Below are 18481 nucleotides of genomic sequence, written 5' to 3'. Positions count from 1 at the left end.
ATTGTCATCAAATCTGTCACTTGTATAGTTGTTTGTATTACATGAAGGTAGGAGTGTTATTCCACTGACTGTGCTACTAACAAAATTAATAGGAGTATATTTGTCTGCATTTTTATCATCTGAGAGATTAGACAAGGACAATTAGCTTTTCCACCAAGGCAACACCCCATATTCTTTGATACCATATGATTAATGATGCCGGTTTTTCAATCAATGTAGCAATTTCAATCTTTCAGGTAAGTAACTGGGTCTTCATTCAATAGACAGTTATTTGGGCCTGCAAAGAGTGAAAGCATGGCAAATTATGGACATTGTAATCTGTAATCTTGATCAAGTCTAATTCAAAGTTTTTTATTAGAAGTTTGTTACTATTGGGCGCTCCAGCTGTATGTGTAAATAAATGACAACGCTATTAAATCTCTCTTCATCATCATGATCAATCTGATCTTATGCCAGAAGACAGCTGTAGGGCATCACTAATATTTTGTATCAATGGCCTGTTACAGACTGCCAAAATAAAGCTGCTTCCGGTCTCTTTGGAGGTATGCTATTTAAATCATGCTTGGGTCCTAAGAGTCCGGAGGTCGCGCCAAAGCCACACTCCATTCCGAAGCACTGGAGTGCAGCTTTGTTGCAGCTTCCGGATTCTTAGGATGCGTGCATCATTTAAATAGTATACCTCCAAAGAGACCCGAAGCAGCTTTATTTTGGCAGTCTGTAACAGGCCAATGAAACTGTTTCTAAATTCTTCCTTTTGGGCTGACGTTTTCTCCATCGGGAATGGGTGGAAGTAGCAGGAACTAAGTCATGTCTTTCTGCCACAGAACAAGCAGCAACTTTGAGATTAGGCACAAGAGAAAGTTTAGACCTAGAAATTTAGGGGGAAAGCAAAATGAATCCACCCCCTCCACTATTTTGTCATTCAAAGTTGCAGCCAACTGTAGCTGCATTTTGTGGATGAAAGTAGAAAAATCAACCACAAATCTCTCAGCACTGTGCTCAGTTCAACCTACAGTTTCCTTGCACATACATAGAGAGGGCCAACTAGAAACTAGTTGATGTCACAACTGTCCCTTGTCTTCAAGCAGGGGCAAATGAAGCACACTGCCTTGTAAACTCTACCTATGGTTATTCTGTTTTGAGAGAACAAGGTAGCAAGCTATGCACCCTTAACTGAGAGTAACTTAATGGTGCTTCCAGGGGCAGTGCAGAACCACCTCTTGGGAGTGGTCTGTTCAGCCCCTAAGTAAACATATATAGGATCATATTGTTAAAGAAGCAAGTTATGCTGAAAAAGATTCAAATACACCAGCATGAACCAATTAAATTTTGTTGCTCTAAAACTTTGTTAAAAATAACTTTCCATCAAAAATGTTATAGCAATTGCACATTTGCACAGAACCTAGGGGCTGAACAGACCACTCCTAAGAGATGGTTCTGCACCGCCCCTGGAAGCGCTGGGTTGGGGATGTTGCAACTGCCCCCAACCCGGCAGTTCCGGGGTGCAAAAAGAAACTGCAAAAAGTGGGTCCTTTCTGCACTGCAGAAATGGTGCATTAACTGCCGCTGAGGCTCTTTGGTGCAGCACATGTAAACTCTGTGCCAAAGATGCGGTGTGGCACCTTCTGCCATACAGTGGAGAATGTGGCATTACGTAGCATGGGGGAGGAGTCAGGGCGCATGCCATGCAGTTGCCATGCCTCCACTCTGCCTTGATACCGGTGTTTATCGCCAGTCTGTTTAGGCTCCTAGTGTCACCAGCAGTTTACTACATTTATCAAGGTGTGCGTGGGTGGGCACGGTCCTTCAAGTTGTCTGCTGACTTATGGAAATCCCATGAATTTCATAGGAATTTCTTAGGCAAGGAATGCCGATCCAGTCCCGATCCAATGCTCAAAGGGCAGTGTCACACTCTTTGTTTGCTTTCATTCACTTCATATCTACAAGAATACTGAAGATGCTGCTATGAATTATTTCCCATGAAATATAGCCTACAGCACAAGGTATTCATTCCTTCCAAGTACTGACCCAAGGACTGATCCAAAGAATTCATATCATTGTGTAGAAACTGAACAGGCTGAGAAGCTGGTATGAATTGTATTGCACTTGTTATGACTGCAATGGCCATCATCTCGATGCAAATAAAATGTGACTTGACTTGGCCCATCTGTTATAGTTGTAAGAATGCTGCTTTGGGGCTTGATGAGAGATGCTAATTTTAATTTCTCACTATTCCATGAATCTCACTGGGTGACACTGGGGCCAGTTAGACATATGGCTCAAGCTGGACTACCCCACAGAGTTGTGAGGAAAAGGGTGGCGGGGGGAGAGATTCACCCTATCTTAAATTCATGGGAAGAAGAGCTGGATATAAATGTAACTGGTACAATAATTAAATATATTTATACTTGCTTAAAAGATGCGTGTAAACAGAATCAACTCACTCAAGTATAGTGAGGGCAAATAAACTATAAAGGATATCTTAATATGATGTATCATTCATATTACTATAGCTCAATCTAAGTGTAACCCTTTACAATATTAAGTTATATTTCCTTTTAGTCAGTCTCTATTAAACCATTTTAAGCAGTTCTGTATTCTGCCCCAACAAAATTCCAATTTGGTATATTACATACATAGTCCCAAAACACAGGGAGTACATGCACATAAACACCTACATGTAAAATATACCACTTCAGACCAAACACCTATACAAATAACTGAGGTAATACCAGGAAGTATGGGGTGTTATTTTGTTCCTTTAAAAAAAAAAATTCCTGCCTCACCGAGAGCTTCCCATAACTCAAGAATTGCATTATCTTTTCTTCTTTTTCACCAAAATGGCCGTATTCCCTTACTTGCTTTGTACCTAGGCTCTAGGTACAAAGCTGTTGATATGGTATTTCCCACAAGTTTTTTTTTACAAATATATTTTTTCATAACCTTTTTCAGTTACATTATACAATTAGAATACAATTAGAATTAGAATGCAATCTCTACAATTAAAATAATATGTTGTCAAATGATTGATGAATGGCTGCAGGTTTTTAAAGGAGCTTTTTTGCTGAACTTAAGAGGAACAACATAATGGGCCATCATGCAGACATCATCATGTTAGCAATCCATAATGTCATCAAATGACATGTGTGGATCATAATTTTTCCTGAATACACTACAATTCACTTTTTCTCTTAAAGTTTCCACCTTTCTTACTATACAGCTAAAATGCTCTAAAACTAGAATTGGATTCATCATCATTCTCTGATGTTGTTATAATTCAAGTGATGTGTATCATGGTTAGCATGTGGTTCTATATTAAAGCTTGCTATGCCAATAGATAACTGCTTCGAGTGGGGTATACTGACTGCTGTGCCAGTACCATGTCATAGGCTATGTCTTTATGCAAGCATTGGCATACAGACACATCTATTCAAATATTTAAGACTAGGAGGTAAATACTGATTCACTTCTGAGGATGACTGAATTGTTTCAAGATATATTCTTTATATGCCTTTCTATACAATTGCAAGTTTGAAAGAAAGAGACTACAAATAATATTTTATAAAATAATTTGAAATTTGGACTATGAACCATAGTTGCATCTTAGTTACAGGTAACATTATGAACCAGAACTTTTAGCAGATGGCTATGTTTAGGCACCAGTCACACTAACAGTTTAGTGAACGATATTTTGAAGAGGTATTCAATCCAGATCAGAAAACATATATAAAACTATTATATCTGGGGGTATGCAAAGTAGTTCTTGCCATTTTCAATTTGACAGACACAAGAAAAAAGGCTGCAGTCTGCAGAAAACATTTTTCCGAAAAATAAATGTACAGGATTTTTGTCATAATTCTATTTGTCTGGTTTTCTAAGAATTCCTGATAGTATAGACAGAATGGATCTTTTGGCTATAGGAAAGGGGAAAGATTGAAGTTGCAGCTCTACAGAAGTTAGCATTCCACTACTGACAATCTAAACGTAGGTTAAATATTGAGAGAACTATAGTGTTAAGGAATGTCTTTGAAATACATCTTCCCTCCTATTTTACAATAGCCATAATCCATTACTATTAATTCTGAAAATGTGAACAGATATATAACACCACCCTGACTGCAACCAATATTTTCCTGGAAATAAACAAGTAGAGGCAAATGGCTTAAAAGTGCACATTTGGTCAAATTTTTTACAAGACATTTAATTTCTAAAGTATAAGTAACATACGCACTGTACATTTAGGCAATGTTAATATGAAATAAGCCAACCAAAAAGTCTATGGAAAAAACAACTGCACTTGATAAATAATCTCAGCCCTCAAAGACATCATTAAATATGCTGTTATGTGGCAAGACCCAAATGAGTACACAAGAAAAATTCTGATGCTCTTTCATGTCTCATAAAAATTAAAACAGTAATTGAATTTAATAAACGTAGTCGTCTTCATGAAGTAGAAACTACTACATGGAAAGAATTGCAGCTTTTTAAAATGCTTGTGCTATGGAAAGGGCAGGTGCAACCCCGAAGCCATTTATTGCACCCCGCATTTCCACTAGGAAACTAAAAATATGGCTTCAAGACAATTGATTTTGAACTGGATCTGAAAAAAGGCTAAAGCACATGTCTATACACATACACTAAATATTCACAGCCCTGCTTTTTTTAAATCAACAAAATACTGGTTAAATACTAAAATAGTTTAACTTTATATTCAATTATTTCATTTTTAAAAGTTTTGATTATATGTATCAGTTGTGGTTTCTATAAATCAGAAATTGCTTAAATGGTAAGAATTAGCACCTTTTGATTTATTAGTACATAAACTGTTTGACATGGGACAACAAATAAGGGTAAATGAACAAACTAAATTAATATTTTTATGTGTACAAGTGATAAACAAGAATGCAAGAAAATCTTTTCTATTTCCATTTTGTGTGTGAGGCAGAAAATAAGTAGTTCCTCTCACTGGAAGCATTTCTTAGAATAAGACACACACACAAAAAGTTATCGCAAAACTTTTTATATGGAAAAGTATTGGTAACTTAGAAGGAAAAGGAGAATCGACACTGTAGAAAGGACACCGCTCTGAAATTGTTTCCTTTCACTCTCAAATCAAATCAGATGCTTAAAAAAATATTACAAGATGAATGCTGAAAAAAAAATCATAATGAACCTCTCAGACGAGAAACTAATTGGCACTAAGTACACAATGGCTTACATTTAATCCTGTTAATAATCACACAAAAAAGAAATAAAAGACTCACTTTTCAGCCATCTCTCTGGACGACTGGGCTAAAATAACAGCATGACTAAATCTGACATTGACCCCTTGGCCCTGCTAGAAGTTTAAAGAATTCCTTTGAGTCTTCTGAGATCATTTCCTCCCACTGCCACCCCCTGCTCAACAGCTCCAAAAGAGTGGGCTAGCCCCATACATTTGGCAGTCGTTTTGCAGACAGGTAGAATAAAGAATGGTACACAGAAACTTTGTTCTAGTTGTTGTAGTGACCTAATACTAGATTTAAAACACCTGCAAGAACTGTTGGCAACAGTACCTTCAAATATTTAATATAACATTTTGTTTAAAAGAGTTATTTGAGGGAACAAGTCACTTCCACATCCAAGGGGCGGGGGGGGACTGAAAGGCAGAAACGTTCTTCATTCTTAAACCAAATTAAGTATATATAATAGAATATATTATAAAGGGTCAACACAGGTTCATATTAAATATTTATGATAGCATTACAGAGTCGTTTTGAAACCTGCTGATGCTGTTTCCGGATATTCTCAGAATTAAAGCTACAGATTATCTCATATTGCATCGCGAAGTCAGAAATCCTTTTAAAAGAGGAACAGAAACTTATGGACAAAATTTTGTAAGAAATTTTTATTAGTAGCAAGGAATTTACTTTTTCGATGGGAGAGGCACAGGATGCTTTAAAATACTTTTTGCTTCATAATCCTATCTGATCATTAGATCATGCAGAATAAAGTGCAACAGTAGATCTACTGTTTAAATAGGATTTGAAAATAAGTTTGGTGTACATCCAAATTAGGAGAAAAATAGTTGTTCACAAAGGCTATATTTGATAGCAAGTCCTCATTCTCCCCCCCCGCCCCGCCCCTCAACTTCTGTCAGTTCAAATGTCTGAAAGAGATGTGTCCAAGAGCTCAGCATCATAAAGAATTTAACTCATAACGTTATACAAATTGTCAGCAATCCTCTTTACATAAGAATATTTTAAGAACTTGCATACTACAAATGCAAACTGATTTTTCTCTCTGCTTCAGTGAACTGCCTTGAATGTTGTTCCTCATATCCTATCATTGTCTCCCTGAACAGTGTGCAGACCCTATCTAATCCTTTTAACTTTTTTTCTTCTGTTAAGACAGAGTTATACATACATGTCAGACAAACAGTGGACATTGGGTAAATAAAATGATGACCACCATGGCTATGTTACAGAGCAAGGTTTTTCTTCATTACTGCCATTGTCTATACTATGTAGAAGCATCATTTATTTGACAAGAGACTCGTTTTGCTTCAGGGTCCACAGTACATACGGGAAAACACATTCACATGTAATTATAAACACTTTTGAATCATAATATGGTCAATGTCTACTTTTGTACAATAGAGAGCATATTTACAGCATAAGACTTGTTGGTTGTTGAATAGTGTCTTTTTACCAAGGAAAATTAGCCAGTTTGGTGGGTTGTGCGCATTGAGGTGTGCAAGGATGACTAGAAGAAAGGGGGGGGGGCTTGCAGTGAACTTTATCCCCACATCCACCACCACAACCACAACCCAGTATTGCAGTTACAGGTTGTGTGCCCAAATGAACAAATTAGTCCAGATGTACTATGAGTCTATGCTCTAATGTAGGAGAGGTGATTCCTACAGAATTATTTTCACGTGAGAAAGCAGAACACGTCATGCAGAGACGCCTTTTTCCATGCATTGGTTTGGGTGACTGGATTTTTATGAAGAATGGCATTGTGCTATTATAACTTTATACAAGCACTACTATACCAGCCCTCCATATCCATGGATTTTTTTAATCCACAGATTCAAGCATCCTCGATTTGTAAATATTCTTTAAATATTTATAGTATATTTTATATTTTCTTTTTAAAATATATAAATTCCAAAAAGAAAACTCTAATTTTGCCATTTTAGATAAGGAACACCATCTTTTACTCCGCCGTTGTATTTAATAGGTCTTGAGCATCCACAGATTTTCATATCCATGGGGGGTCCTGTAACCAAGCCCCAGTGGATACCAAGGGCCCACTGTATATAGTTGTGGGGAACAAAACACAGGTAATATTTGAAAGGCCTGTGGTAAACTTTGTCATGCGTCCTTTTTCCGGAATTTATTCCATTTTAATTTATATAGCAGGCTATGACCCATGGTAGTCATTTTGAAAATTTACTCAACAAAATTACCTTGAAGTTAGCTTTTCTTGACATTAGCTATCAGAAATTCACCTCATCTGTCTCATTTTCAATACTGTGATTATACCATGTGCACTTTTAAGCAAGTATTCAGCAAAAAAGCAAAGCAAACCCTTACAAATACAAGACTGCATCCTTTTGCCACAGCATAAATAAATAGCATACTAAACAGTATAAATAAAAACACTGGAACAGTCAAGTTGACACAGAGGTATACTGAGGTGAAATCTCCCTTATTATACTTTGAGAGCTAGTACAATGCCTCACCTGTTTCATTTAATAAATATTTGTTAGCAAGTTAAGGTTTATAACTGATAGACATATGATCATAACAGTGAAATTGTCAAGTATTCTTGTACTACTTAATTTTAGTGCAGGAAGTGGGGTAAGATAGCAAACATTGTCAAAGCAGAGACTGAAAGACATGGAAAATTGATTATTTATACCAATTTTTGGTATAAATGTTAGCCAGGCCAATTATTGCATGTGAACTACTTAATGCCATAACATCTCAGCCTCGAGTAGCATTCTTCTTAGAAGATGCATCAGACATAAATCCAAGATTCACCACTCTGACTATGAATTAATTTATTTGAAATCATCAAGTTCATTACAACAGAACCTGTGTCCCACTGTGAACGGACATGAATGCTTCTTCTAAAAGAAGGTTTCAAAAGTAGGTACCTGTCCCATTAAGACTCTTGTGAAAATATGAAATAAGATAAATTATTATTACCCTTGGAGAGAACTTTTTGACCAAACAATTGAATTAAATAAGAGAATCATAATGTGTGCACTGTAAAGAGCTCTCTCTCTCTGTCTCTCTCACACACACTTTTGTCTGAACTTGAACATGATGGTCAGGGACAAGCAAGTAGAGATTACTTTTGTCACTTTTTCTTAAACTTCTGCAATGACTGTTATCCACCAAAAACTACCGAAATGGAGCAGGATAAACACTGCATAACACATAAGAACTCAGATGTTTAATACACCATCACTGATGGGGATATTGTCACAAATTTATCATGGGAGGGCAGCCACAGCACAATAGATCAGAATGAATTAGGACTTCTTAAAATTATAAACCTAGTAATCCAGTAAAATGCCATGTTTTTAATTGCTTCCTCATATTTTACATCCTAAAATACATCATGTTATTCACTGTCATGTTACTGTAGGGTCTTTTGATATATGATATTCATCTTAGTTGAAACAGTATTTTGGATCACTTTTATAATGTTTATACTTCTCATAGTCAGATTCGGCACTTTCCTTTTGCCACCTGGAATACCAGTTAACAAACTATGCAACTTCCAGCAAGTAGAGTTGCATTTTCTCATTATTGCTTTCCCACTGCTAAAGCATATTTGCTGCATAGTTGCTGTGCTTAGCAGGCTAACAGATACAATATGTTTCACACAAGATGGGGTCTGATGTTCTGGATATCATCTATGCTAAAATACATCTCTTACTCTATTACGCTGCATGTTCATGATAACCAATAGTTTTTGGTAAGTAGGTTTGATTGTCTATTGATGCCATGCTTTCAAAGAGGGAGCAGAAAGCATTTCTACTGCTTTCAGGTTTCATAAAACTTAATGTAAAATAGGGAAAAGTAGTTTTCCACACATTCTTAAAATCTCAAATAACAATGAACATTTCTTCCTAGCTTATAAGGAATACCAATAAGCAGGGATAAGGAAGAAAGATCAAACTGATCACAGAATTAGAAAGATTCCCCTCTTTTTTTTTTTTAAATAAAAAAATAATAATGACCAATAAAGAAAAGGGTGAAAGTGAAAAAGTCACCCAGAATATATGACCATTTGAGCATGGGCACTCTTGCAGAAAACCTCACCCACAAACCAAAGTAATGGGAAATTTAAATGAGTTAAAGCAAAAGTTTACAATAGGCAGAGAAATTTACAGAGATAAAAGGAACTGCAAAGTGTTGAGGTATACTTTGTTTAGATCCACCAGAGATTTCCACATGAACTTTATTACTTTTATTAATTTTTTTAAAAATAATCAAGAGATTCAAGTGTATCCACATTCCACTGTAAAGAAGATTAACATTTCTTTAAACTTTAATCAAATATCCATATGCATGTAGTGTTCCTAGCGAGGGCTGGTGGATTCCCATTGCTTATTACAGCTCCAGGGTGCATGGTGTGATACAATAATTAATGCACAAAAAGCTCTTAAAGACTGTTAACATCCCCGTAAACAGAAGCCCAAATTAGGAAAGTTTAAAAAATAAAGCACCAGATTTAAAACAGGTCCATCGTTCTCTATAAACGACAAAGGATACTGCTTGATTTAGAAATTTTTCACCAGTTTAGTGGCACGGCACTGAAGGTACAGAAGTCACACTTTTGCAACACTGAAGTTAATTTATCCCTCTGGAAATTCTAACTTACATATAAAAAGACGTATCTTAACGTTAGCAAATCAAGATTTCATTTTGAACTAAATGGGGTTTGAATTAAGAAAATTCCATATATTTTAAAGGACCACCAATAATAAAAGACAATCATTGAAAATAAAAGACATCTAGCACCCTGTATGCCCTAGGAGATATGCCAATAATGATTATTATTAGAAAGAATGGACAGAAACACAGTGAAAACTCTAAATAACAGGGCATTTACATGAGATTTCATTGTACAAGTATGCATATTAAAATGGTTGTTTATCTTGATATACACCTAGGCAGCAATTACTGTTAGTTAAGAAGCAGCAATTACTGTGATTCTACAAAATTCAGGGTTTTATTTTCAGGATATACACATAACTACATAAATTACTTCAAAGAGCACAACTGCTCCTAAAGGGCTCGCTCAAATTAATGGTATCATTGTTATTGTTATTATTATTATTATTATTAGATGGGATTTAGGGTTCAAAAGACAAGAAACTGTTTACCCTACAAGATGAAATTTCACCCCCAAAATCAAAATGTTTGGGACAAAAATCAGCTTCTCCTATTGCCTAATGAACATTAGTTGAGGAATTAATAATTCAAAATTACTCAGACTTGCAACAGTGTTAGCAAAATGTAGCAAAACATTTAGTAAAATAACTATTTAAAGGACTTTAGGTTTTTTCCCCCTTAAATTAACATTATAATTTTAAAAATAAATTAAATTAAATTAAAATGATGATAAATGTATTCTGAATTCCACATCTAATTCTATTTTTGGAATTATGCATCAGCTAACCACTACTATACACATTTTTTTCCTCTGAATGAGTCAATGTAAAAATTTGAACAGGAACAGAAAGCAACATACATAAAATTGGATTTCTATTCTAACCAAGAGTAGCCCTTTTATTTACTCAGGTAAGAATATTTAACGCTGCCTTTCCAATTAGGGAGGGTATTAGTTTCATGAAACACACAAGAAATAATAGTAAGACCATTTATAAATGTTTATCCTACTGGATCAATAGTAGGAACAATATCCTGTGTAACAAACACATACAACCTTTACAAAATATAGCTCTATATTAGATATGTCTATATTTTAAAGAGATCAGATTCAAATTCTTACAGGGAACACAAAAGCAAAGGAAGTAGATGCTTTTCAACTGAAAATCTATTTTCCAAGCAGGCTGAAATTCAGTGTTCTTCTTTTCTCTTCCATGCTCTTAAGGTTTTGTTTCATAGGCATTTGAAGTTGTAACGTTAATATTCATAAGGTGAATTCTTACAGAAGGCACATTTGGTCTCCATAACACTGAGCATGCCTAAAAGCTTCACTGTATGTTGTATAAATACCATATACATACCAAGCTCTGTTAGGTTCAGCCAGAAGTTGTATTTAAAATGACTAGCTACTTTTACAGGTCTGTTCCAGATCTATTTCAGAAGCATGTATTTCTCTTTTTAATTTATTATTAAAATACATATTAGCAAAATGCACTGCCATTAGATTAAAAAAAACCAAACAGATTCAAAACACATCATGTATTTATTTAAAATAAAAATCCATGCAAAGGCTCCTTCTCAATTTTCTAAAGTAATAACCAGCAGGAAAAGCTCTTCAAACACATCTGCTTACATAATCAGTAACTATCTACACAATCTGCTCTTCACATTCATTATTTTTGGTTACACTGTTTTTGACTAAAACCCCTCATCTGACATGGAAAAATGTGTAGGTAGAAAACATCTTGCACACTTTACAATTTCATTCTCCTACACACACACACACACGCACGAAAAAACCACCTCTCAAACTATGACACTTGGTTTTTCTCTGCCAAACAAAGCAGTTTTTTAAAAGCAACTGCAAAAAAACACACACCTCACAACAAAATGGTTTCAATAGAGCAAAACGTTATTCTGAAAACATTTTTTGTTTGTCTATTTAGTTGCATACCGCTTCCGAAACAAAACTGACATCAGATATGATTTCCTCCCCAAATTACCAGGATGTCAGAAATACTAGAACAAATAGTGCTGGGACAAGCAACAGTGGCAGCAACGCATTAAGAACAGATAAACTAGTCTAACTATCTAAATACAGTGTCTTTTTCTAAAAGCATTCTTAAAATGCCAACCCAAGCTGTTATGCAGGTTCCTTCTATGAGCTTCTAATGGGGTTCTCAAACAATTGCCCCAAAATGCAATGCAATTTCAATGCTGTTTACAAAACACTGTGAGATCCATGGTACACTGCTTTAGAGTGTTCAATATTAGTGAGAATAAGTTAATATCCAAATCTGTCTGCTTCCTTTTTAGTGAACAATTACATTTTTAAAAGCTGTCCAAAATAAACTATACGTTTCTGAAGTAAACGAGATCTAGCACTCCTGGATCTCTTTTCTAGATCCAGGAATGCTTACTTGCAAATTAGCTTACTTGCTGTTCACCGCTATGATCTCTGGAATAGCGGTATATAAATAAAATTAACTAATTAATTAGATAGAGGAAATAGTACTAGTAGTTATTTTTCTAAGGAGACTTAGTAGCATTTAGCCTCAGGGATAGATTGTAGTGCTAGAGAACTAAACATAGTATTAATCTTAAAAATTAAAAATAGGGAGACCAGTAGTACAGATTCTTGATTTTTTGAAAAGTGATACAAACAGTCATTAGATAAAACTATCCAACCCAACTTTTATGTAGCAGTTATCTATATAAAATCTTACAAAATTAGATTTAGATCACAATATATATGTTGTTCTGGGCTGTGTTGGGTATCACAATAAACCATGGCTTATCACGAAAAGAGTGAGACATGGTAAGCTTTGGACTCAATAGACACTCCCTGTGCCCCACAAGTGCAGCCACAAAGAATTGAGCAATTTTTGCTTCCTTCTTTTGATTAACCACAGTTGGTTATTTTGTCCAAATCCAACAAAGGGCTGATAGAATGATGCAGGGTGTGATAGGGTGAACATCTTTTCATCTCCTGAGCCTTGTCTGCTGCTTTTGAGGCCACGAGATAAACTAGCAAGTGGCTTGGAGAATCAGCCCTGTTAGCCCCATTTGATGTTCTGCTACAGCAGAAGCAACTTCTATGAGGGTGGTTCAGGATTTCTTTCAGATGCCTGCTTCAGACAGCATGTTGCCACTGAAAACTCACACATGGTGAATCAGTCTATTCACAGCCCATTCGCTCAGTCTTGAGGTGGTTAAGGGACTGGAGGGGATTTTCTATCTTTGAGAAGAAGCAACTGGGAATCAGTGTAATAGCTGGGTCAGCTGGAAGTTGAGGGAAGTAGTTTTGTTTTGTTAACCATTACTTCCCCTGAACTTTCAATTATTGGTCTAGAAAGAGCCAACAGAGTAGCCACCAGCAGTTACTCACTTCCAGCCACTGAACAATAGGAGCTTTTTCTTTGAGAGTAGTAGCAGGTAAGTGCTAGGTCTTGGAAAAAGGAAATAAGGCTTTGTGTTCTTGACCACACTATGACCACAAAATTGGCAATTAATATACAGCTAGAAGTGTAGAAAATCCCTCAATCCCAGCGACAGTCAAACACATCTGGGCTTTATTTGTTACTGTCGGTGATATTTAAATTTTTATTAGTAATATAAATTACAATTATAAGGAACGTCTGTATATAAAGACAACAACAGAATGTATCAGGTGCAGCTGGATGGATATGCCAACAACTGGTGCAATGAAAGGAAAAACTAAAGTTCAGAGAAAGAGGGGAAACCATTAAAGTAATAATACCCAAAGGAAGGAATGGTGGTGGCAGGACTTTTGATTCAAGGAAAGCCATGTTAAGGATATGTGTACTGCGTTCCATTTCAGCCTGCCCTCCAACCTTGATAATATTGTGGAGCCATGGTATCTGTTGGGGTTTGGTTCAAGGACCCACTATGGATGCCAAAATCCATAGACACACAAGTCCCTTTAATTACAGCGGCACAGTGAAATGGCAACCCCTATGTAAAATAGCAAAATTAAGGTTTGCTTTTTGGAATTTATTATATATTATATTTTCAAGCCACGGATGGTTGAATCTGTGGATAAAGAATCTGTGGCTATGGAGGGTTGACTGTATTCCAAGTCCATGTGTGTTCTTACTGAAGTTAGGACAAATAACAGAGATGTACAATTGTCCCTCCACACTTGTGGCTTTGACTTTTGTGGATTTGATTATTCACAGATTTTATTAATATGTTCTCCCTAGGAATTTCTAAGTCCTCCAGAGCAGTTCTATGGTCAACTTTAACCAAAAATGCAACTAGAGAGTCCTAGAGAGAAGACTCCACTAGGCGTTTGTAGCTCCTCCAGCACAATTCTGTGGTCAATGTCTGGCAGGTGTTGACCACAGAGTTCAACTGGAGGACCCTGAGATTCCTAGAGAGGTGTTCTCTCAGGTAAAAACATAGTGTTTTTGTAATTTGTTTTTTCCCCATTTACGGGGGTCCTTGTGCCCCTAGCCCCAGTGAATGTGGAGGGATGAGTGTACCGTATTTGCAATTAACTTACACAGTAAAAAATCACCAACTTTGTTTGTGCAACCAATATCTAGCTCATCAAAGAAGGAGGTGTAGACCTCTCCCCAGTATGTCCACAAGGCTAAAAACTACAGAAAAAAATCATGGCTTGTGGACACAGGAGAGTGGCAGCTTTGTTGTATAACAAGGGTGGGCAATGCCTGTAGGTCTGGGGCTCCAGTGGCCTGCTCTGAAACTCCATGGGCAGTATTTTAATATCATTACTGCACTCCCAAATTTTGACAATTTAAGGCATAACTTCACTTTAAACAAAGTGCACAATCTCCACATGCCTTATCTTAACACAGAATTTCTGGGTGGGGGGGAGCTGCACCACCAGACAACTAGATTTCAACAGACATCTCAGACCTGAAACACAATTCTTCCCTAGCATCCTGAGTGTTTCAGGTGATGAAAAGCCAGCCCCAAACAAATCTAAAACATCAGATGCAGAACCCTTCAATGGCCCACTGTGAAGGATTCAACCTTCCTGCTGAGAAAACCTCTCATATGCAGTGAATTGGATGTAATGATTTTAACAGGAGCAAAGATGGATACACTCACTTCATCTTATTTGACTGTATTTATATCCCATCTTCTTCCTAAAAACTAAAGTGAGTTATCAAAATTAAAACGTCTTGAAACTGAAGGGAGTTAACATGATTATTTTTAAAAGTACAGATAAAAATGTAAGAACTCACAATATTAAAATACAGTTAAACAAACCATATACTTAAAATACAACTGGATTAAAAGAAATTAAAATCAATAAAAATGCACAGCATCTATCCATTAAAACCCCCTTCCACAGCAACCAGTCAACTGCCAAAAATCTGCTTAAAACTAGTGCTAAAGTGTTTCTTCCCCTGTCAGGGGAAGGACAACAGAGGAGGAGGCAACCTAGCATTGAAGAGTACTCCACAGCCTCAGAGCAGCCACTGAGAAGACCTGCTCACATGTACCCAGCAAATGTGCCTGAAAAAGTCACCCTGGGATACATCTCTTCAAGTTTTTAATGGATATTTTTCAGTTTGCTGAACCAGAGGATGTGGATGAGGTGCTTGGAAGCTGACGCCCCATATTTTTGTTAGACCCTTACTGATCATGGTTATTAAAAGCATCATGGATGCAGTTGAAAACCTGAGTTTTACTAGTAGTCTTGGCTGAATCTTGGATTTACCCTTGACACTAAAATGGATGTTGAGATTTCTCATATCTGTTTTTAAGATGCATTATGATGCATTCCATTTTAAACTCTTCAGCACTTTTATGTAATCTGTTTAGGTGTAGGTGGGTTTTAAACTTTTTCGTTCAATAAGGCAGATGACTGACACAACAGTTAATTTTAATACAGTCACAGTACTGTTCATTTTAGCTCTCTCTCTGCTGTCAAGCTATGAGCAATATAGAACAATATAGACTATGCCTAATATATTGTATTCAAGACAGTCTTTCAAGTCCTCCAGAACATACACATGTGTTATATTCAGTGTATCTTTGAACACTGAACCCAGTCAGTTTCAGTCAGAGAGCAGCCTGAACTCAGTGGGTTGGATACAGATTTGGGATAAGCAATTGGCCTGGAAACCTAACTGAATAAGGACAGCAGTAGAGGCTGGGATGCCCAAAATCAATCAGAAGAAGCTTCCACCCATGGATCTAATCCAGTGGCACCTCGTTCAATTGATGAGGACAGAAACAGTAAAGAACTTTTTTTTTTGGTAATTACATTTCTGTAAAGGAACCTGTGAAACTTGCGATTCATTTGAGAAAGAAAATGTACTTATATATAAATATCTTTAGTCAAAGTAACAAACAATACTCACTCTTAAAAAATTAATGTGTACTTTTTACTTTAAAAAATCCATATACAAATAAGTACAGAATGGGATGCAATGAACATTTTGGTGGAAAAGTGAGAAACTCTAGAATGCGACAGATGGATTTTTCACATCCCCAGAACAAAACAGTGGCAGATACATATAGGAGAGTGCATAAAATAAAGCACTAAAGCTAGGTTTTCACTACTATCATTTGACTATTTCTAAAGATGTTAGGGATTTCAAAGCCGCACACACCTTCCAATTTGAAATAAACATGCTTGCTGCCCTGCATGCCATATTCAAAGAACAGCATCATTAAATATTTGTAAACACGAACATCATTTATTGGTAATCTAGTAATTAGTAATATACAACTATTAACTAGTTGTAGCTCATTTTTCTATTACGACAGGCAAATCTTTTTCATAGCTCTACTTCAAGTTGTTATTCACAAAAATATACTAACCTTCACTAGATGAAGTTCCACAGCCCTCGAGGTTTAAGAGAATGTCATCATCTCTGTCATCTTTGTCACCTCCCAACAGCATCCATTTCTCCAAATTATCACTTTCAGAGGGTATACTCTTCACATCATCTGCATCCTCATCATTGGAGCTGTCTTCTATTACTAAGATCTTATGGATCATATGAATACCATCACGGTGAAAAGAGATGGACTTTTGATTAGCCCTGTTCTTCCTTCTTGAAGTAGCCTGTTGCTTTGAATTCTGGGTAACATGAGAAGGATCTCTAGGAGATTTTGATGAGATGGGCTCAGAAAAATTGGAAGATTTTGCTGATGTTGTTGGCTTCTGGAATTTGCTTTTGTAAACGCTGTCTTCATCAGGGGTATCAGATAAGGTGATGATATCTGGATTATCAGAAATATGATTTTCACTGTCTGAAATGACAATAAAGTTGCCTCCCTGATCATGTTTACTCACTGAATTCTGTATCTGTACAGGTAGAGTTTCTTTAGTTTCTTCTTGTCCATTGATATCCTCAAGGTCTTGTGCATAATGGACTTGACTGTAAAGATGAAATTCTACTTCACTATCAATACTTGTTTCACTGGAAGAATCTTCACAGTAGAGTTCATCTTCTATTGCTTCTATATTATCATATTCTCCCAACATCATGGAAATTATTTTGTTTCTAAAAACAAAAACCAACAATTAATTATGTGAAGCAAGCACAGATGAAAGGGTCAGTAACACATATACAACAACCTTTAAAATGTACAGATCCCATTCATTTTAACAGCAAATTTTATGCATAGTTACTCAAAAGCAAGTCCTTCTCTGTCAAAAGACATTTACTACCAGGAAGAGTGCAAAGAATGGACTACAGATTAACAGTGCAATCTTAATTCAAAGGCAGGCTGGTAGGAATGGGTTAGATGGCATGAGGCACAAAGCATTTGTACCATTTGGTGACATAATCCTCTTCTGCTGGCTTATCTCAGAGATCAACTGACAGAGATCAGTCACCACAACGGCTGAGATTGGCTGGTCAAAGAACCAAAAGGGAAAGGTGGAAAGGGTGGAGCAGAAGAGGAGATGGGTTATGTCACATCCAATTCCAATTCAGCCCAGAGAAACAGCCCTTGTGCCAGCGCAAAGTTAGGCCAAGGTTAGGGCTGACCTAAGTTATTTCCTACAAACTGAAACCAATGGGAGCTCCTTGAAATAAAGTCTCTGGATTCCATTATGTCAGAGGGAACCATAGCCTGGGAGGACTGAGATTTGGATCCTAATAAAGTTTCCCCAGCCAGGAAGTTTTTTCAAGAAAATCTGCAGTTCTTCTTTTTTTAAAATTTTTCCAAATAGTCTTTCTCACCTATCTATACACAACTCATGCTTTTAAAAATTAAAATAAAACCAAAAATAATCTACTAATAGAACCCAGTCAGATAATTAATCCCAACTAAGGGCACAAGATGTTTCTGGGCACTTTAAAAAGAAGCAGACTAAATACTATATATTCTCATGTATAAGACTAAAAATGTTAGTCAAAACAATCGACTCTAAAATCCTGGGTCAACTTATCCAGGGGTCAGTATAAATAATGTAGCTTAACTTTTATCAAAATAGGAATCATCCCCTTCTCTGAGTAAAGTGGTGAAAGGCGAGAGCTTAGTCCGTTCCAGGAAAAACTAAAAGAAGCACCAACCACTTCTTCTCTCTTTGCTGCAGCACCACTTCTGGCCCTTTTGAATGTTTGGGTGTACTT

The 18481-nt window shown here is 36.4% G+C and overlaps 1 protein-coding gene across 2 annotated transcripts in view; it reads right to left on the bottom strand.

Moving 5' to 3' along the window:
- The window catches only part of ZCCHC7 (zinc finger CCHC-type containing 7), a 162268-nt gene that overhangs the window by 132042 nt on the left and 11745 nt on the right, over positions 1-18481 (bottom strand). For both annotated transcript variants that reach the window (XM_089488735.1, XM_089488736.1), the window contains exon 2: positions 16716-17404. In XM_089488735.1, coding sequence (XP_089344861.1) covers positions 16716-17388 — 673 coding nt within the window. In that variant the 5' untranslated portion in view covers positions 17389-17404. The remainder of the gene's footprint in view (positions 1-16715; positions 17405-18481) is intronic.

The sequence above is a fragment of the Sceloporus occidentalis genome, unplaced genomic scaffold (assembly GCF_023333645.1).
Source record: "Sceloporus occidentalis isolate IW3139 unplaced genomic scaffold, rSceOcc1.0.p SCAF_1, whole genome shotgun sequence".
Taxonomy (NCBI): domain Eukaryota; kingdom Metazoa; phylum Chordata; class Lepidosauria; order Squamata; family Phrynosomatidae; genus Sceloporus; species Sceloporus occidentalis.
The sequence above is the reverse complement of the archived record's forward strand: the minus strand, read 5'-3'. Positions and strand labels throughout refer to the sequence as shown.